This window comes from Colias eurytheme, chromosome 9 (assembly GCF_061535395.1).
Source record: "Colias eurytheme isolate Ceu_HAF_F1 chromosome 9, ilColEury1 Martin Lab GWU primary, whole genome shotgun sequence".
In the NCBI taxonomy this organism is placed as follows: Eukaryota; Metazoa; Arthropoda; class Insecta; order Lepidoptera; family Pieridae; genus Colias; species Colias eurytheme.
The window spans coordinates 7404158-7427031 of NC_142988.1; the positions used below are offsets into that span (position 1 = coordinate 7404158).

A 22874-nucleotide genomic window follows, 5' to 3' on the forward strand; every position below is an offset into this window, starting at 1 on the left:
CTAGAACCCCCCTCGCTGGTGGCTGCTGGAACGAAGGCTTACGCCACCAACGCGCAGACAATGGATTTTTCCCCGCTCCATCATCCGCGTTCCCCCGAACCCCCGACCCCATCACCGTCCGGCCAGAGGGTGCACGCCGGAAGGTCCTCCGATGTGTGAAATACACGTCAGGGGACCCTCCGGCGCACTTTTATAGAGATTACCTCGCAGCCCCCACCTCACCAGAGGTGGCGGCCCTCGGTCCGGCCCCACGGACCGGATTACGAGTTGGCAGACGGCCGTTTTACAGCGGCCGCCGCCCCACACCTCTCTGCAGGAGTCTCCGCGCGTCATCACAATGACGCGTCGGGATCCCGCCCTCCGCTGCACGGCGTGGCTTGCTAAACTAGCGAGCCCGCCGCGCCGCGACCTCTGGCCGCCATCCACCGCCGCATAAAAGGCGGCTCCTCTCTGGCCCACAAACAGGACCTCTGCCGTCGGGTCAGTCGAGGCTTTCCAACCCCAACTGCCGTTCAGCGCCACCTTTGCCTAGTGGACACGGGGTCCACCAAGCCACGACCTCTGGCCGCCATCCCACGCCGCACACAGCGGCCGCTGGGCCACACCTAGCCCTGGCCGTCGGGCCGGTCGAATCTCCCCGACTCTAAACCAGCCGTTCAGCCCCTCGCTGGTCCAATTTCGCTTCACTCAGAGGGCCATAACTCTGAGCTACTGAGCCCCTCCGCCGCGACAAGGCCTGGACCGTTGGGGGGACCCGCGCCCGTACCTACGACTACGTACGTACCTACGCGTGTGTGCGTAGCCGCTCGCTACGATGCTTTGCCTCGAACCATATGCTTCGCTTATACGTTAATAAACTCGCAAAAGGATATTTGCGTTACGGTGATTTAGTTATTTATATAAACTGTTAAATATTATCCTTATGTTCCTGTTATAATTTTCCTGTGTCATATTTGGCAGTTGAAACATTAAGGTAACCTTAAATTTTAGTTGATATGTAATAAAAATACATTTTATTAAAAAATACCTTAAAAAATGCATTTTATTTTTATTTTTATGAAACAATTCCAGAATGGTATTGCATAAGCGCCATCTATTGAACAATAGGCAAAACGTAGAGCGCGCCGTCCTCTCCACCTCTCCCCGCGATAAGGGCACGAGTTCGTTGCCCCGATAGAGACTGACCTCAAAAACGAGGACACTGCAAAATTAGGACGATGACAACGTAATGACTTGAGCGCCAATTGACTTCAAACAAGTTTCAACGTTGATGTGGTAATATTACGAATGATTTTGTTTTGCACGGTGCCTATGAACTACATATATTTGATCAATTAGGCAAATACGCTGACTACGACAGCAACGCGTTAGGTCGAAGTGTTCTAATCTAGGATAATAGCTTAGGATTTGACTAAAATATCCTTACCATAATTCAACATTTGATCAAATTAATTGACTTGTTTTTTATGGAAGGTTTGATCGATTTTAAATTACATTACATTTTACAATATGTACTTATATTATTTTCTTTTTTCAGGTAAGATACACATCATAACAACATCGCTTTGGTTTGATATAAGTGTAAGTACCTAAGCCTTGTAATAAAAACTGCATTCGTATAGAGCTAATCTTGACTAAGAAATTTCGATATTTTATTATTCAAGTATGGAAAAACGTGACAAGACAGAAAAATGCACAAAGACTATTTCGAGAACAAAATAGTATTTCTCAGTATCACTCCATTTTAGTACCACCCATTTTGAATGTAAGCAACTAAAATGCTGCAACTTGTATGTAAAATATAGATTTACCTTTCGGGTGTTTTCTTTATAAAAATTTAATTATTATCCTTTTCTTCAGCAAATAGATCATTAAACTACAATGTTATGAAAATACTTCAGTGAAAAATTCTCCTTGTTACTTGAATAATTATTTTTTCTGTCGACAAAATAAGAAAATATCAATATTATCAACTTCGCAGTTTATGATTACAACGATTAATAAAAGCATGAACAATTAAAATAATACACAAAAGCCAATTCTCACGATTTAATGTTTGTGCATTGTAATGAAACAAGATGAATAATTTTAAATGCAAAGTACTAAAGGCTTTCTAAAATCTCTGAAAATAACCTTTTGTTGTACTTTCTCTTAACATAAGTGTTTTAATTAAGATAAAATGTTAAAACGTTATTATTATGAATGTAATTAGTCCAATGAAAAGTTACATTTGGGGTTGCGTTTTTTAAAGGACGCAATTTTATTTTTTTGATGTGTAGGGGGGGTCAGTGTGAAAGCACTGACCCCCCCAAGTTTGTGGGTTCAACCTCACCAAGTTTGTGGGTTCGCCACCCTGCCATCTTGAAAATAGCGGTTGAAATGGTTTTTACGATATATCTGATAATACTCACTCACTCATACGTACTCACTTCTGAGCGCTGTAAAACCTTAGTTATTGACGTAATGAAAAAATGTTGTATATAAAAGTTGTTACTCGAAAAACAATCTACAAAAATAGTCTTATATCATTTCTTCGTAAAATGATAAAAAAAAGTTTTAGTGAAAATTATAAATAGCTCTAATTTCTGAACATTTTCGCTTATAACTTTTTTATTTATAGTTCTACGACAAAAAGTTACTGAATCAAAGTTGTAGAGAATTTAATTTGCAACAAATAACGTTAACATTGTTTTATTATCAGATAAATAGTTTAAGAGATATATCGTTAAAACCATTTCAACCGCTATTTTCAAGATGGCGGCCATGGGACAAGGGTGGCGACCCCACAAACTTGGTTTTAACTTCACACTGACCCCCCCTAGACATAAAAAAAATAAAATTGCGTCCTCTAAAAAACGTAAGGTCAGGCCACACCCCGGACACTCCATACAAAATGATCGTTTTGACAGTCACACTGTAGAGACTGCAAATGTGTGTGTTAACGCTTTATGGTTGGCACATTTGTGACTAGCGTAAAAAAAAATTCGCGTTTTTCTGATGAAATACATCCGTAAACAGCACAATATCTAACCATTTTCTACGAAAAACGATAATCACAAATCCAAAATAATAAAATTACTTTAAGTCAATTTGATTAATGTTGTCAATCTTCGTTGCATCGTCCTTGCAGAAAAGTATGGCCCATTTTATGTCTGATCGCGCGGGGGTGAGGTAAGTTTAATTTTGGCGGGAGGCGGAGAGTGTCCGTTCTGTAGCGTTTAGCTACTATTATATATTCTGTGGTCAGGCCTAAAAAATGTAAAATTTCAATATAAATATAATGCTGCAATAATGCATAATTCTGTCACAAATATTACCATAGAATAAACTCGTAGTATATAGACAAAGAGACATCTTAAAAATACAAAATTAATAAAATATTACAAATATATTTTCTTTTATTATATATTCAATTACATTACTTCAACTGCAGGTTATGTTAAAGTATTCAATAATTCTACAATACTATTGAATAGTGCGAGAAACATTTGAATTGGATTACTCTATGTCCAGCTTATGTATGAGATTGCAATAGCGACTGCACTGGTAAGTAAGTGTAGGATGCAACGATATGCAGTGTGAGGACTGAGGAGAGGCTAAATATAATACGGTCGTCGAACTACAATTAGGTCACTCCCTGAAAACCACGCCACCGGGCCACTCCGCCACCCCGTCAACGTATTTTCCATCAATCTTATAACAATATCTTGATTATAATTGGCCATTAAATGTGCCATGGTTTTAATGCAGCCGCTGATACGTTCTAAGATAATGGATTTTGCTTTTAAAATAGATTTCTCAAACGAGTTTAAATTAATTTCATTTTTAGAAACAAAGGCTTTTGCATTATTTTTTGTATATTGTTTTGCATCAGTATATTGCTAACAATTTATTCATGATTAAGTTTATGTATCGTTCTTTTCTTTTTTTGCATTTTGTGTTTGATTCAAGTGCATGGCATTCATTGCTGTTCCATTGCATTTTATTATATTATTTTATAAATAATTAAATAGGGATAAAATGTTTGCAGCCGCTTGTACAATATTTTAAACCTTTTGAGTCTGTTCATATAAAAAGGTTAAACTAATAACGATATCTATGTGTCTCATTTATATTTTATATTAAGTCGACTTAGGAGTATATGTTGGAATGGCCCATAAATAAGCCATAAACATGACGTCGAAATTTTACGAAACGTTAAATCTTAAAGCAAGGTTTAATTATAAGCGGTTGCAATGCGTAGGTGTTATTGTCCCTCTGGTTGGTATGTTTAACTGGTTGGCAGTACATAAGAGCGGGGCGGGGAGCGCGGGCGCGGGTGTCGCAAGGCGGGTGCATGGCCGGCCGTCGGCACCGCACCGACCCTGACTGACTTATCTTGCAAACGTGAGCCGCGCGCAAATTCGCATTCTAATGCTGGCGAATTTAACAACCCGTGGATTATTTGTTCTTGCGTTGCTACTTCCAAGTTTCACTATTGAAAATCGGCGCCTTCAAAATGCACATTCCTTTTGTTGTTTAGCTGACTATTCTAAATCTTGTTTGTTACTCGCGCAGATAAATGGAACAGGAAAATGAAGTAATAAAAAATGTTCTCAAAATTCTCGTATTAAGGTTAGATATAACAAGCAGGATATAACCATATAACATACGTAATCATGTACAGTCAGATTTCAATTGTTTTCATGTAAATTTTTATTTTAATATACGTATTTCAGTGCAAAAAAACACCACAAAGGCGCAGATCAGGCACAGTTTATTGTTTGCCTTATCAGAAAATACTAGGAATATAATATATTTGTCCTCAGTATAGTCAACTATACTTGAATTCAGTAGGTTTGTAATTTGTAATTACGTTTTGATTTGTTTAATGGTAATAAACATAATATACTTAGAAGAGAAATGAGTCAAGGGAGGTTATTTTAAAAGAACCATGACAAAATAAAATGGTTTTAAAAATAAATAAATTTGTACAAAATTTTTACAAATAGGAAAATTTATAATGGGTGGAAAAAAAGCCTTAGCCTTAGGTATTTTAGCATTTTATTTAAATAAACAAACTTTAAAAAAAAGTCCTCTTTATATTTTTTGTGAATTTCACCTTATTGCTAGAAGTTATAATTAAAATAAATGTCATTTAAAAATTATTTTCAATTTTTGGAAAATAAAGAAACATTCAAATCATGCGATGATTGGACAAATACACAGCTTCTGTTCAAATATGCAATAAACGACAAATATTAACATTTCATTAACAATAAACATTAATAAATTATACAAAAGTGGAGGCGCGGGCAGATGCTTGTATCGATCGAGTCGCAATCAATGGCAGAGAGCGGTGAACTAGCAAGGCAGTTCTAATTTACCTTGATGTAATGAGTTACAAGCAGCCTTTAGGTATTGGCGTGAGGTAAGAGGCGAACCTAGGATCTCAAAGCAGAGTGGCAGGGAGCGGCCGCGGCCGACTCGGACTTTGTAATACATTCGGCCTAGTCAGCGGTTGTTGCCCTGGGATCTCGAGGCCGACCGCGGCTATGAGCGGCGAATGCTGAGCGCCGAACGCCAACCTGATTGCGCCTGAATGCCATTGGAAATCAAAATCATTCGGTTTTAACGCCTAAATGTTATGCTAAGCTAGAAGTTTCAAAATGTTTTCCAAGTCACGTATTTTGTAGATACTTATTATGGTCCGGGAGCCAGCAGCAGATTTTATGACCAAGTTCCTCTCAAGCAGTAATTAGTAAAATGCATCAAAGTATAGTATTATGAAGCCTCGTGAACGTCAGCTGGAGCTCGGTTGGGGGGAAGAGCGGTTGTAGCCTCCCGTATCAGCTGACGGTTTTTCCACCAAAATACAGCCAGCTGACATATATATTTATCCACAGTTACATATAAGCTATCATCAGGTAAATTTTAGTTTGAGAGTAAATAACGGAAAATAAATTTTTCTTTAAATTTAACTTTCATGTTCGAGACACCAGCTGACGTATAATACACCATGTTGTAACCAGCTGACTATTTTTTTTCGTTGAGATATTGGGTTAGCTACAATTTGACAAATTTTTAGCTGAGAGGAAATGAATGAATGAATGTATTTTTTTTCCTATGTGCGTGGGAGGCTACAACCGCTCACCCCCCCAACCGAGCGCCAGCTGACGTTGACGAGGCTTTATAATACTATACTCTCATGCGTCTGACGAATTATCTCTTGAGAGGAAATAGTTAACCAAATTTGCACCTGGCTCCCTAACCATTAAAGTGACGATATTATTCATGTAATGTAAAGTTTTTATTAAAATAAACTAATGATTAAATCTTTAAGCATTTGTTATTTTATATAATACAAATCAGTAGGTAAGAATGCAGCAGTCATAAATATATCAAATATGCGATTCTGTATAAATAATATCACATTAAAATACAATTAAGTGGTGATTATATAACTCTCATAAGAAAGTAGTCTGATGACACTTTAACCCAGTGTCGTGAATTCCGAAACTGAGTGGCGCTCTTTTTGCGCTCATTAGTATGGAGAGCGCGACTCACCACTTTCACTCTCACCAACATGTCTTACGCAAGCCGTCGCACAACTCTCTACTTGCCCCCGGCCGCTGCCTCCGCGAACTGGGCCCGCCATAACCGACGAGATGGCGAACAATCTCGCAGTGTTGTAACGAGATAAATCCTCTAATGATGAGCTGTACAAAAACGAAAGTGTAGTGTTTCGGTTAGTTTGTAGTAGGTCAGCGGAGTAGGCCACCGGGGGTCGACGCCCGCGCAACCTCGTCAGGTGAAAGTGGCCCCCGCTCCCCTCCCTCAATGGTAAAGCGCCGCAACTTGCGCACGCGTCTGCTTTTTGCAACTTGGCCATGGGGCCTGATACGATACCTGCGAAACGACGCCCAGCAACGAATATGCAAACGTCTGGCCTCTATTGTCACTCATGTCACGTTATGCAGGTTTAAAGTTACACAATCAGCTTTACTTCCTAAAATTTTAATTGTGTTATACTTGTAATTAGAACCGGATCTAATAGTATAATTAGGAAAATATGAATAGTTTAGGAATAATTCTAGACTACAACTATCAGCATGCACATTATCGTCGTAAAATAAAACTGCTAAGCCGTATTAACTGTTAATTTATAGATTAAAATGTTAACTTTTATTGCTAATTTTATGTATTATTTATTTATATATTATTTGTATTTTAAAACATCTTTATGAATACATCATTATACCCATTCAATGAGTCTTACATATTTGATGACTAATATTCAATTAAAAATTAATTGTAATAATACTTTGCAATCATATAGGCACTGCTTATTTATTCTATACATAAATATATTGACGACTAGCATCAATTGCACCAGAAACAGTGACATATTTATGAAGAACAAAAAGAATTGTTAATACGTAAGACCGTTTACGTAACTAGCAGACGTTAGATATAAGGTAGGCTAGTGATTGAATAGACTCATCTTACGTAAAAGTAACGTATTAAACGTAATAACGATACTTACGTAAAGCAAACATGTTTGAAATTTTCTTTAGTTTCACTTTATTTAGGTTGTATGAGAACAATTTTTGCCAACTTACAGAGACCTACTGACAATATTTGGGTATAGGTTTCATGTACATGGAATTATATGGAAAAATACACATTTATTGATCATTTTAATTGTTGATAAAAAACGGTATTCGTGAAAAAATATCAAGTTATTTTTATTGCGCTCTGCGTCTTGCGTTCCAATAACTTTTTGACTTATTTGGAACGATTGCGATTGAACAAAGAGTTTTACCTCCATAAAACCTACTTCATTAAAATAATTACTTCCTCTTCAGCGTGTTCTATTTACACAATATAAGACCCACATTTACGTTTATGAATTACTTAAGCCATTATTTTGTAGGAATGAAAAATATGATTAAATCCATAAAATTGGTAGTCGTGTGCTAGCTGATAGTATTATTTAACGCAGTTAACCCACACGTTTCTGAAGCACGTGCTGATGTTTCGGCAATTTCCCACGTACACGACCATTGTCATTGAACCTCATCGTAATTTACTTATTTTTATTTATCGTAAAATAAAAACAGCGTAGTGTCTATTTTGAATCCATAAAACTATAAACAGAGTTTTAAATTTACAATCCTACAGATGTTACTGATAAAATAATAATAACAGCAAATGATTTAGGAATTATCGCGGGTTTTTCATGTTTACATTACTGTAACATGTGTCATTTGTAACACATAAAGGTTTTGCTCTAGTGTAACTTTTTAAAGTATATTATGAAATCGGAAATTTCGAGCACTTAAAATAAAACTGTATACTTTTTTATAGTATACGCATGCATTTGGCCTTCACCGTTTCTGTGTAGTAATTAAAAAGTCGGTCGATAAGCTGCGAGATTATAATATTTACCAGCAGTTGTGAGTTGATAGGTGAACGCTTGATAAAACGAGCCGAGGTTGAATTGTGAGCCCGAACGTTGCGACAGCCTGAACAAAGAAAGCGGGGGTCCGGCCTTGAAGAGTTCGTCGACCGACTTTTGCGCGTCACAAGGTTTCACCAATCGAGCTTCTGGCGTTCCAGGATATTGCCAATTTTATTTAGCGATCTCAAGGCTAAGCGCTCCGGGTAAACCTCTTACTTTTCGCTGTAGTATGGAAATCATTTTCGAGACAACATTTGAAATTTAACACGCTATGGGAAAGGTATCAATGTGGTTACGCTTAACTTGCAGTACTCGAAACTTTGATAAGTAAACTTTTATAATCACAATAATAAAATGGTCTAAAATATTAAATAACTACAATTAATTTTCCTTAAATAAAATGTTAGGATTGCATGAAGATACGACTTTTGAAAACCTTACAATAGGTTGTCACAATCGTAATGACAAAAAAATAAATTTTGTTTCATAAAAGATACACGAATCTTTTAAACTTATTTGCATACCATAATCGGATAATAAAGCATTTTATTTAAAATGAATTTAAAAAAAAATCTATCCCAGAATTATTATTAAAAAATCCCTGTGGGTGAAACTCAGTGAGTAAAGCAAATTGCGCGCAACATAAATTTATTGACCCCGATATATTTCAACCTTAATTTCAACACATATATTTATACATATATCTACGAAATAACGTACTCAAAACCTAGATCCCGGCAACACGGTTAGGTTATCTGACACAATCAAATTCGTGGTGAATTCACCTAGCCGTTTCGGGATAAAATATTTGGGGCGCCCTACTTATTTCAATCATCTTATTAAAGTAAATATTAAATATTAAACAGCTTATTTCAACTTTTAGTTTATCTGAAAATTAGGAAAGTGAATATTAAAAAACTTTCTTGATTATTTTTATTTCTGTGATAGCGATAATATTACGTTCTAAATTCTAATAAATTTACATTCTTAAATCGTTCAATGAATATCCCTATAAAATATTTAGAATGGAACAAAATTTCATGAATGAAAACTAATTTCAGTCGAAAAGTAATTTTGATTGTTCTTATTCTAGCGTATCTAGTTCATTAATTGTTTAAAACGGGCCAAGTTGAATACGATTAAGGCCATATCTACTATTTTATCTGAATATTCTAGTCTACAAAAATATAAGAAAAATGTATGGCATACTCAAATAGAAAATGTTATTTACAAAAATACTTTATGCTGCAAGCTACGTAGACTTCTCAAAACTAAATAATTTTACAAGTTTATTCACACGTATTGACGAATTGTTACTAGTTTAGAAAATTGATCTATCTACATATTTGTTACTGTATTGAATTGATTCTATATATCTACAAGATACAACACACAAGTGAAATGTGAAATAGAATGACAAAGACGTTCAATAATCCTTGAATAAAGTAATTGAAACGAAGCTTTATCCATGTGATGTAAATCCTTGGCCCCAAAACAAAAACTCTGCTGTACTACATTGCTAGCAAGGTTGATATAAAAATGTTTTATACCCATACTTGGGATTGGGTATCGTTAAATAGAACTTTGTGAGACACAAATTACTAACATTTTGGGGTTAAAGTTACTATTACTTTAAGACACGCTATAGTTCAACCGCCTCTAGCATAAAACAATTTTACGTGCAAACCTTTAGTGTAGATATTTTATTTATGAGATTTTACAATTTAATCTCTTTAATTAAAGCCATTGATTTAAAAAAAGAAAAATCAATGAATTTTATTAAACAATTTTAATCAGACTCTACATTGTTATTTATTAGTTCAATCTGCACTTTGTCACACTTTATTAAATTGTTTTTAATTATTATCACATATAATAAAATACTATGGCGTAGTTAAGATTTTTCAACTCCAATAATGAACACTTATTTATAGGCAGTACCTTTAATTTATTAATTCTTATATATTTAACTACATGTGCACCTATGCTAATAAAAATAATTTTTTATTTTATTTTTATTTTTTATATCGAGTTAATTGTAAAATTTAACTAAATTCTATAAGGAGCTTGTCGTTGACCTAAAATTGGGCTTATTGATGCCATCTGGGACAATAGGTATTAGCCCCGAAACTATTTACATAGAAAGCATCATTCAAGGGTTAGTAGCAACGGGACGGAGCCTATATACATAGTTCAATATTACAATTTACATAATATTATGTTATCATTTTATTTCATTTATTTTCTTTGATATGATCACCAACGCGAGAGAGTTTTAAAACGTTGAAAAGTAAATGTATGACCTAATTTAAAAACTTACGTTTTTAAACATAATATTGAGGTAATATTACATTCAATTCAGTTCAGTTAATTCTGAATTAAAATAACTGTGAATAATTAACGTGTATGTTAATTTCCTTGTCGGTTTAATTGGATTATATTGTGTACTCAAATCGAATGCAAAACCACATTACTTTATTGCTCATTTTCAATAGTTCATATTACACACTAATCGGTTTATAACTGTTAAAACTGAGATCAACAGCAGTAGCCAATTAATTAGGCCGTTTTGGAATATATAAAAAAATTAACGACTTATGCTATTAAGAATGATTATCATATAATTTTAGGGGAAATACTTTAGTTTATTACGCTGAGGATATAAAGACGAATGTTCTGTAACAAGCGGCAGATTAATATTATTTGCATTGGTAAAGAAGTTTTAGGAACATATACAACCAACCTGGGTTTGAACCCAATTCTTTTTTCTCTTCATTAAAACATGACTTGTCATTTGCATTAAACGCATTTAAGCATCACCCTGTGCCTGTATTATTACTTTCTAGTTTCTGCTATAACGCGAACTTGCACAGGTACTTCGAATAAGTTTGACTTAGTATGATACAGAGGGTGTTCTACGAGTAAAGTGTGAATCTGTACAATTACAATATAGGAATAAAGAAGAACCCATAATCTACAATAATTTGATCGTCTCAATTTACACCATATTAGGATTTTAAAACATCTGATTGTCGATTTATTTTCTTAAAAGAAGATGAAAATAATATCCTATGACTAGCTTCTGCCCACGACTTTGTACGTGCATCCCCGTTTTTCCCCGTTCCTGCAAGAATTTCGGGAAATCCTTTCTTAGCGGATACCTACGTCCTAACATCTACCTGCATACCAAATTTCAGCCTGATACGTCCAGTGATTTGGGCTGTGCGTTGATAGATCACTATATCAGTCACCTTTGAGTTTTATATATATATATTCATGAGACTTAGAAAATAAGTAATATCTTAAACATAGTATTCATTTATGAGTTGTTACAACATTATTGAACAATGACGAATATGCCAAAGATTTAGATTATCAGTATGATAATCGTATGAACCAATTTTAAAAAAACACGGTTATAAGAATCGTCTACCTCTACGACACTGAAAATAAGAAAGTATGTGTGTCATGTGATTTTTCTTTAATCTTAATTATGTATCTAATCAGGATGAGTAATCTTTCATATTATTGTATTAATATCATGATGACGCTGTTTACTAACAATTTGATTATTTCTCATGAAATTCCTTATCAAGCTTCTTTTGTATTGTGAAAGCAATGGCACTAAATCCCATGCCCCAGAGAAGAATAATGCTTAACTAGATAGTGATTAAGTCAAAAAGCTCGTTATGATGTTCGCATAATAATATTTTATAACGTTTGTCACGCTGCGATTACAATGCAATTAGAAAGCGAATTGCACAAGTGGCACTCGAAGCGATTCTATCAGAAGAAAGCGTACATTGACGTAAGAAAGTTGGGGCGAAGTGGTGGGGCTGCGCGCACGCAGTATCCAAAGTAGTACACTTTCGATCTCGACTCGCGTCGGTGAGAGTTACGCGAAAATGAAAGTGCTATGCCATTATGGTCCACTTTCCTCGCCGGGGTCGAAAACCTCACGGTAACTAGTAGAACCTAGTCGCTGCAAGTTAATTGACAGTCACCCGACAACTACGCGTTGCAATAACAACCTTGTTTACGTTTTCAAAGTAAAAGTAACGATCGACTTGTATTGACTATTGCCTTACCAATGACATCATATTTATTTAGAATTCAAATGGTTTATTTCAGTATTTTCTTCAATAGAAAGGAACACAGTTAAATTATTATACCTTGGTCTTGTTATGTATTATGTTTCGTTAAACAATTTCTTACTACAACCCCAAAAAAAACAACAGTTATTTTAAGTCGACAAAGTTACGAAAAAACAACACCTAATTTTTTTTTCTAATTCCTAATCAAGATAAAGCAAATTTTGTTATAAACTGTATATTTGATTGTAGGTTTAGAAAATGATATTACAGATATAGTGATGGTTCCGTTCGTTGTGGAACGGAACCCTAAAAGCGAATAAATCCTTTCTTGTGACGAGATTGCCTTGCTATGGCATTGTTATAACATTCTCCGTCTGGAGCGTCGTTGACCCATTAAACTCGTCTGCTTTGTTTCAATAAAACATCTTGAAAGAAAAAGAAACGAAATACAACGTTGAGGAATATAAAAATATTAATCTATCACAGGTATCTTTAAATTTATTTTCACTGCAAAATGACGAAGATTTGCTTTAGTTTACTTCATATACCATGCACCTTATGGGCTGTAATATTCTCTAAGAATTAGCAACACAATATGGACTTGAAAATTAATATTTATGTGAAATATCAGTTTCACATCTACTGAATTGTAAAAACATTATTTATGAGTATGTCTGTTCCATCGCGAGCTTTTTAATAATTTTACTTCATTATTAAATGTTACGTGGAACGTCGTTGGTTGAACGTAATGTCCCTGCCAGAGTATAGTTATTAATTCCAATACGGAGTGTTACTGCTCGAATATAGGGCGATTGGGGGTGGAGGGTGAAAGGTGAACGACCCCGAATGACGTCAGCGCGACCTGATGCTGGCTTCAGCGTAACCCGAACTCTGACCTGAGGCTTTGCATATCACTACTTCTATATAACGTTTCGGATGTAGAGAGCTTTTAACTTTTGTTCTATTGTTAGAGCGAGTATTAGATTGACGTAACATACGTGCCTTTTAAGTCAACGTTGAGTACAGAATAAAGAGAACATAAACATAATATCAGAGAAATATCAAATACATACTTAATATAGTTACCAAATATAGTTAAGTACTTTAATAAAAGTTAATATTTTATTACTCGTCAAAAGGATACAATGATTTTATAGAGTAAATAGAAAAACACTTTTTATTTAAAAGTTTGATTTTGAAAAGTCTATAATATACCAACTGTGAAATATACACTACACACATTACCCTATACGAGGAGCGTGAAAGATTTTCAAGGAAAAGTTCGCTCACTATATTTTACACTTTAAGAGTGATGATGATCGTTTATTAAAAATTGTAATACATATTTTAATGAGATTTGAAATAAATAATTATTTCATATCATTCATGAACTGAATTTATACTATAGACGAAATAATAAATTCACTGTTTAAAAGGTTTAGACGAACATATGTATAAAGTAAGATGTACATTGTACATATCTATGGATAAACATAATAAATTATGTAATTAAATAAATATGTGATAAAATTTACACTTTATTAATGAAAATACGAAAGATTATTAATTTAATCTTGACTTTATTACCCATGACTAAATAGATCCGGATGAAATTTTGTGTTCAGTCTGTGCCTGAAATCAAAAGTTTAGTTTAGTAATTAAACGCATACGATACGTACCAATTTATATAAATTCCTTAATATTTTACATTTAAAACATTAACAATATTGGTTCTATAACAAAATTTCAAAACTTAACAAAATTTAACATTTTTTTTTCATTATCAAGAGATACAAGAACATTTAAACGACACGTAACGAGTTTAAACCATAATTTTAAATTAATGTCACGGTTATTACTACGACATTACTACAACCGTAACATCACACATTCCAAGTATGGTGATATTCATTATTACTTACATAAAAAACGTAATGTAATATAGTAAATTAAAAACCTGATTAATGTATTACTGTATGGGGAACGGAATTATATTCTCAGAGCTTAAATTGCATAACGTCCGTGATTTCAGCCCAGCTTCAGCGAACGTTAAGCAACATGTGCGTCACTGAAAACACACTAGTCTTGGTTCGTTGCATAGAATTATCGGCGGTAATAAAAATGTCATATTTACGGCTGAACGAGCTCTTAGCGGTAAATTAGTCGCCTTGGCCTATAAACGCGACTTCGTTCGAACGATTCGCCAATTCTAGATTTAGGTTTTCAGTTCAGTGGGTTGTACTGGACGCTTCCGATCTCGAGCAGCGGCTACTGATTGACTTTTTGGGCGCGATATCAGCTTGATAATAATGCCGTGTGACGTCACTCGTCAGTCCAATTTTGTTTGCGGCTAAGCACACTTGATGGGGATTAATGTTTTAATAGCTGTAAGGACACGAATGAATGAATTAAAACACAGACAGAATGGATATTGGATCTAAACAAGATTAAATTTTCTCATCCAGTAATTAATATGTATGCATATAATTCTCGATTATACATTTTAAGATATTATAGTGCACAATGAAAAACAAGTGTGAAATTTTCTTTAAATATTCGCTCATTTCTGTCATATTGCTATAAAAATTATGATGAGTTTGGATAAACTTTCTTATTTTATTATAATTAAATATTTTTTATTGGAATAGCTAATCTTAAAAAGAACAGAAAACCTAAAGTTTTTTGCTGCAAGCTTACATTGTTAATTCCATAATGCCTTATTGCATTGTTAATTCCATACTTGCCCATTATTTATGGGATTTGGGAGATCTTATAGTATTATAGGATGCTCACAGGAATCTGTATACACCGGATACAAAAATATAGTGAACAATAAACATGTTAGTACCTCTATAACGCTGGAGTGATTTGAGGGTATGTTACTTACGCCGGAGTGAGCGTGACCCAATTCATACTCAAGTACGTTTGATTCTATGTCCCAAAAAATATATAGGCGATAACAACATATTTGTCTTGTGACCGAAATAAGTAGTAAGTTGTTTTAGTACTCTCGATGTATGTTGAAAATGTTTAAAACAATATTTTCATAGAGTACATTTTACGTTATTTCTTTTGCAGGTAGGCCAAAAAAAGAGCTTTTGAGCATTTTCGTAATTTTCTGACATTAATATTTTAAGCTCTCCCTTCAGATACTAGTTATTATTTATTAAAAATCCAAGTGAATGAATGCATCGAATTGATACATATGTTTTGCATTATTTTATTATTAGTGTCCGATACTATTTGTAACGCTTTATAAAGACATAGGGGTAAAATTTAATTTATTATTAGGGTTGTTAAATGGAAAGGCAAAACCAAACCACCTATAACATATTATTTATTAATTACATATTTGTTATATACCTATTATGTATTTAGCAAGTGAGCAACCCCAAAAAAAATAATCACGATTTGAATATACATATATCGATATGAGGACAAAATTAAATATTCAAGTTCTGTAAAAAGAAGTACAAACAAACAAACGATATAGCCAGAATAGTAAGGGGAGTTCGTAGGGGCGGGCGGTTCGTAGAGGTGCTACGGGCGCCCCTGTATCGGCCGGCGAGCGCCGTAGCGAGACTCGCGCCATTCGCGCTAACGCCGCCGCCGGCCGCACGCGCTCATACCGCGCCGGCCCATGCGCCTCCCAGACATGACTGTGACTGAGTGCCGTCGGCAGCACCTGGAGCCGACCTCGGCTGACCCGACCCCCAATGACAACGACGTCCTGCTCGGCAGAGTGCTTGCAGGTGAGCGACGCCACCGATCAGCTGTTCATACATCTTATCTATTGTTTTGTCGTTCACGATCACTATCCTTCTTATCAATCAGTCATCTAAAACTTGTTTTTTTAATTTCGCTCCGTGCATAATTAAATTTCCTCGACGCTTCTATCTTTTGTATGCGAAGTACTAGAAATACTTAAGGATGCATTAAGTTCTTTTCACTTTCATGTGACGCGAGACGTACGTAAGGTACGACGTTTCGGTAAGCGGGGGGAGGGGATGGAGCGAGGGCCGCAAATCTGGGTCAAGCAGAGTTCGTTGCCCTCGGCCTTCTAGCTATATTGGACTTTGCTAATCACAGCCTGCCTTTTAATTTCGCTCTCCATATGATAATATTAATTATTTTTAAATATGGTAATAAGTAATAACTAATAAATATATAAAAATTTTCAACTGCATATTTACTAATGCAACTTAAACTATTTTTATTTACTCTTAACACAACTCAATATTATTTAACATAGTAATTAAATTGATTAGTTATGATAATAAATAATATACAACATTGATTACAATTGTAATACATATAAAAATATGCAACTGAAGATAATTGTTGACCCGCTGCGAATATTAATTTGTCAATCATTGTTGCATTATTTGCAAATTGATCAGCCCGTGCTGTCATTCGGCAGCAGGCAGCAGCATTGAGCCGCAACTCACATTTCGCAAGTAGAGCCCATCGCCGAATGCCATTTTATTTTGGAGGCCGCGCGCACCGCGAGGGCCCGCGGTCAACGGCCCCGTGCGATATCTAGGTCGCCTCAGAATAACCTAGCGCCGATACTCTAATAATAATCTTCACTGTGACTTAGGTATATTCATCCCATTCTCGCACGCCAAAACCCCATATACAAATAGCGACAACGCATATTTCGCAACGACTACTCTATATTCTTACCGGCAGCCGCTAACTAGGTTTCACTGTCTCTTTCTCTCTTAAAAGCGAACGTCACTTGGCAAAATTTGTGAATACAAATTCTAGACTTTACATTCTGCCACTGAAGATTAAATTCATGAGCGATATATCTTACAACCTGACTGCTTCATTTCGCTGTCCATTTGAAATTTTGACTTTTTGCCAGTATACAGAAAACTAATTTGGAATGTTTGTATACAAAGAAATTTAAGTAGAATTTCAATTACATATTTTTGTAGTATTTCTGAAATGTATTGAAATAACTAAAGAAGTATCTATAACTTTCAATAAATCGGCCATGATTTGTAAAGAAACAATGTGGTAGTGTCGGTATGACGTAGCCTCGCGAAGCTAGCAGCGCGGGCAGGCGCGCTCGGTATTGCGATCAAGGCCTCGAGTTCGTTCACCCGCTCGCAATTAGGTCACGCTCGCCTCTTACCCCGCGCAAATAACTGTTTAAAGTCATTCTAAATCCGTCCCTATTTTGTGAGATTGTCACTTCAATATCTCGACATTATGAAATTATATTTAGTTTCTTCAATTTCATTATAATAATTAATACACGGTTATAATATTAATGGTACAGATAATTTCATAAAAGCTTTATTTTTTTATCTATGGATATTCATTTTGAAATATAAATAGATTATAGAACTTGCAAGTATAAAAAGATAATGTGATTACATATCAATAATTTATTTACGTTCCATCGTGCAGGTTGTTGTCTCGAGCGAAAGCTGTCTAGGAAAAGTTAAAGACGATAATAAGTGTGGCATAATATGCGTAATCCGGTACGCTGGGGAGGAAATGGGGTAAATGGGTATCATGGATAGAGCGGGGACCTGCGGGGTGGGCGGGGGACAGCGAGGCTGAGTGATAGGGTTGCCGTACCTAGCAGTACAGGGAACATCATTTATTTAGGTGCTATTAAAATAGGTTCTTCAAAATGCTCCTAAGATACAAATTTACGTAATTGATTGTTGGAATTATTCAACAAAAGTTTTATTCTCTTTTCTAAAAATGTTTGTAATTAAATTCTTCATAATTTTTTTTACCTCATGATATTTATCCGAATTATATAACTAAATAGTAATATTATTTAATATTTATACCAATTAATTATTATCCTACAAAATAAATTCACAAATTTTATTTAAAAATAAAACACAATGATAAGTGCCGAAGTGCGGCTCTCGCAGCCCTAGTGCGGGTCGACGGCCGCGCCGCCCTGACCCCAATTTGATCTGCGCTCGCGTCATGCCGTGCGGACCTCGCGTCCAGGCACACTGAGCGGAAAAAACCATTGAATTTCAACATTCAACACTTTACAAAAGTATCAATATAACAATATTTGCGAATATAACAATATGCAATATAACAATTGCAATATAACAATATTTGCGAAAGGTTTAAGAGTCTTATTTTCATTTGTTTTTTTTCACTGGGTACTTGAACGTTAAGATAATGTCGATTCAATGACTTTAATTCGTTATATATAAATTATAAACCTGACATATATTGTTCAAAAATATATTATATAATAACTTTGTAAACTTATGTATCTTGAAAGTATTGTACAATAATGTTTTTTTAAAAAAATATTACTCTATATTTTATAAATACTCAGTGTCCCACTAACCTTATTGTTGCTAGTTAGTTTTATAAGCATTTTGGTGCGATGCTTACTTCTTAACCGGGTAACCTGAGATCTTTAAACCTACACGAAATTTCGATTGTCGATTTTAGGACGAATATGCTTTATATTCTTGTTCTTATTGTTTTTAACACGAATATATAAAACAATATACATTAAAAGTTCATTGCACCTATACTAGTTTTCCTTTTAACTTTTTAAGTGTAAAAATAGGACGTTGACTAGAGGGATGTATGACGACTGCGCAATAGTTACGCTTATGTTATGTAGAAGTTGTCATCAACTTCTTGAGTCAGCGTTGACCCAGATGTGGTGAGCCGTGTTGATTGTAAGCGGGAATCTACGTGCTCTAAATACGTCGAGAGTAGGTTAGGGAGAGAGGTCATCGACCCCAGCTCAATACCATGCCTTTTCACTTCGCTGAATATATTTTTCATTATGTAAAGGAAATTGGTTTATGGAAGAGATTTCGTTTTCTTATCAACCAGATTTGAAATAACAATCCCGAAAGCTGCTATGTTTTAATTTATTGTATAATAATTTATTTTATTTTAATTGATCTATTGCTTTAATAACAGTTTTTAATTTTATGTATTAATAGAAATTCTTTGAAGTTGCAAATTTACTTGTTGTAATTCTATTTATTACCAATGAGACGAGGGACTAATATCAGCGCCACCTACCGTCGAGTAGATTGCGATGGATGTTCCACTAGATGGCGCTGCTAGCTGAAATCGACATCGCCAGGGCTCAGGAGACGTTCTCGTATTGTTATCTTGTACGTCGTAGACACTAGACATATAATTATGGTTTACACAACAATATTTTACCATAAACACCTATTTTTGTGATTATAAACCAATAATATATTAGTACATTCTCTAAAATTTTGTACTTACAATATTATAACAAGTTATATTTTAATTTATAATGAATATGTACAACTTTTTATATTTTATACTTTTACAAATAGCAGCAACCTAATTACTACAATTAATAATATTTTAGGTAAAAATGCCTATAAATCATTAATACAATTAATAATTTGAATTACGAGAGGCTGAACACTAAAAATAGCAAGTTGGCTCGTGCAGCTGTGGGTTGGAGGGTGGTGCGACCGTGAACTCAGCTGACCCCTGCCCCTTACTATATGCCTCCGCTTCCCTCACACCACGTTCTCTCCCACCTCACCTCGTGAACTTTGATTTTTAACATTATATCTTTGATCTACAATTTGTACTCATTTGAATGGCTGCTATGACCTTTTTACATTGTCATTCGATTTTCTAAACGTTTAATTAAAAAGTAAAAACTTAATACATGTAACAATCGTGATATTTAATTTATACAAAAAATGGCATATTTGTGATTTTTGATCTGTCATCTAATAAAATATATACTCAAAATTTACACATAAAAATATCTACCTACCTCTCCCATTTTTTTAATATTTAGAAGAAGGTATGAACATGTAAGTTATGAAAAACAGATCTTGTAAAAGGTACGATTACCGTTCGTCATTCCAGAATTCTATGGAAAAGAGCTAATCATAAATGAAGCTAGGCAAGTGGGTGTTAGGGGGTTAGTTTGGCGGTCTAGAGCGCATGCGCCCTGCTCGCCCACGCTTTTACCGCGCTTGTCACAGCTTTCGCGCCAAACTGTCGTGAGCCGCGCGCCGGTTATAACCTAAATTTAACATTTTATCAACATGGAAGTGAAAAGTGATGATATGTTACCACCGGATAGGATAGCAGGTAAGCAACATTACGCATGCTATTAATACCTGATCGTAACAAACACGTGTATGATAAAATTCTGGAAATTGCGGTCAATGCACTCTGGCCTTCTGGCTCATAATACGTGATAACAAATGTATCACGTTTTTTTATCAAATAAAATATTCGCGGTGCGATGTTGCTTCTTTGCACATAAATGCAATAAATTTTTTAACTGTCTTATAATATCAAATATTATTGTTCACTATTAATATGTTTTATGATTTCTTGATATTATTTCTAAGAAATAATTAAAGATACTTGACCGATAAGTGATTATAGACTGAAACAAAGGAAATTCGTGATACATAAAATTTTATCAAATTCACGCACCTACGTAGGTATTAATTAAATATGTATAATGACGTCAAATCTTGTTGTTGTTTTTTTTACATTTCAATTTAAAAGTATTATATGTATATAACATCAACGGTAATAATTAGTAGAAACAGTAAATAATCTACATAATATTAATAATTTTAATTTATTGAAATTATTTGCTTCAAACATTGCACTTTTGTTACTATGGTTACGACTTACGACGCCAAGACAAGAATTAAATTAATATCGCATGTTATATTCATAGATAACATAGATACAATCTTATATATAAAATTCTCGTGTCACAATGTTAGTCTGCATACTCCTCCGAAACGGGTGGACCGATTCTCATGAAATTTTCTGTGCATATCGGGTAAGTCTGAGAATCGGCTAACATCTATTTTTCATATGTACCACGGGCGAAGCCGGGGCGGGCCGGCCTTATATAATTTTATGCTACATTGGCATTGATTAATTTATTTCAATTATATTGTTTTAATATTGATTTTCCATTTTCACTACAAAAATAACAAGCTATTAATACGTGCAGAATCGATTTAATACAAATTGGCGTATAATTAGATACTTCAATCACTTTTACCCATATTTGTATAGTTCTCATAATGCAGATTACTGATCTATTAGTTTAACAATCCTATGTACAAACCACACTTTATCCCTTCTTTCGTCACCTTAGAAGATACCTGTCGCCTGTCCTTCTAGTCTGCATAAAAATTGCACCATTAACCGTTTAAGACCGGAACCTGTTACCTCAGCCCTCCGCGGTCACCGCACCCCATTGCACTATGCATATTGCATTGTACTGCACCGGTCACCGGTATCCGTTCCACTTTCGTGCATATCCTTTGTGATATATAGCCGAGTGGCTTCCTGGCTGACCCAAATTTAAACCATATAATCTTAGAAAAGCATTAACTTATAAACTATGATACGCCAATTTAGTCTTAAGTATATTTTTAAAAAGGGCGCTCTATGATTTCTAACTCTAACGTAGATGTGTTTATAACTAAAAACAGTAGTTCTGAAAATCGCGACAATCTTAAAGGACGTAGACATCGTGCGATACAAAGATGACAGCTTATCACAATTCGACGCGCGTTTGATGTATTGTTTCTTTCATATATATACCTGTGGGAAGGTACATATAGAGCGCAATCTTTTAAGTGCAATCTAAAATGTAAGGAACGTCGGTTTCAATCTTCCTCAGCTCGAGGGCTCCTTTCAAGAAATTGTAAAGCGAGACTTGACGTCGCCCTACAACTGCAGAAGAAAAAATAGGTGTGTGACTGAGTGTGAGTCTAGTACGCGACTATGTACTTAGAGTGCATCGCTCCCGGGCGCCGTGTCGTCGCACTGCATATAGGCCACTGCACGCCAGTGCCCGGGCCCCCCACACCCGCGCCCCGCTCCGCTGCATCGCGATTTTCCATTTCCATCGTCCCCTCGCTAATTTCAGCGCGCGTTGACGCGGGATGTCATAACGCAAGGAAATTCCACACTCGTTTCCCCGAATGCTCTATAGTCTATTAATTAATGCCTGGTATGTCTGATCTCCCTTTCGGCAATATATCGAATAAATAATTTTAAAAACAGATACATTATTGGAATTATGTTGACCTAATCGAGAATGAAAAGATGAAGTAGGTTAAATGTTTGCTTTGGAATCTTATGTCTATTTATAGTTTATACCCTAATAATTAATATCTTCTTAGAATTTCTATAAATATGAACTTAATCAGTAAAAACGTTTAGTATGATCATTGATAATTTGATATTATAATTTAGTGATAACTGATAATTGAAAAATATGACTAACTATTGGTAATAGGTATTGCAAATTTTTATGCGGAAGACATATTAGC

The 22874-nt window shown here is 35.0% G+C and overlaps 2 protein-coding genes and 1 long non-coding RNA gene across 4 annotated transcripts in view; 2 read left to right on the forward strand and 1 right to left on the reverse strand.

Moving 5' to 3' along the window:
- Positions 1–781: 781 nt before the first annotated feature.
- Positions 782–2320, forward strand: LOC149905914 (uncharacterized). Its single transcript, XR_016457098.1, has 3 exons — positions 782–973; positions 1072–1275; positions 1538–2320. It is a non-coding gene; the product is annotated as an uncharacterized LOC149905914 (long non-coding RNA).
- A 2706-nt stretch (positions 2321–5026) lies between these two features.
- Positions 5027–7163, reverse strand: LOC149905915 (uncharacterized). Its single transcript, XM_090105932.1, has 2 exons — positions 6547–7163; positions 5027–5577 (listed from the first exon to the last, which is right to left on the reverse strand). The coding sequence occupies exons 1-2, from the start codon at positions 6869–6871 to the stop codon at positions 5432–5434; spliced, it is 471 nt and encodes a 156-aa protein (XP_089962058.1). The 5' UTR covers positions 6872–7163; the 3' UTR covers positions 5027–5431.
- Positions 7164–16069: 8906 nt separating this feature from the next.
- The window catches only part of Eip75B (Ecdysone-induced protein 75B), a 40512-nt gene continuing 33707 nt past the window's right edge, over positions 16070–22874 (forward strand). The window contains exon 1 of one of the 2 annotated variants that reach the window (XM_090105803.1): positions 16070–16289. In XM_090105803.1, coding sequence (XP_089961929.1) covers positions 16178–16289 — 112 coding nt within the window. In that variant the 5' untranslated portion in view covers positions 16070–16177. Of the gene's footprint in view, positions 16290–20588; positions 20650–22874 lie in introns of those variants that run through there. The other variant, XM_090105805.1, reaches the window with a different exon arrangement.

Excerpts from the sequence above, each read along its gene's own strand:
- LOC149905915 (XM_090105932.1), bottom strand. The coding sequence starts at position 6,871 with ATGGCCAAGTTGCAAAAAGCAGACGCGTGCGCAAGTTGCGGCGCTTTA. Across the intron at positions 5,578-6,546 it reads TGTTGGTGAGAGTGAAAGTG|GCGCAATCAGGTTGGCGTTC; the intron begins GTGAGTCGCGCT and ends AATGGCATTCAG.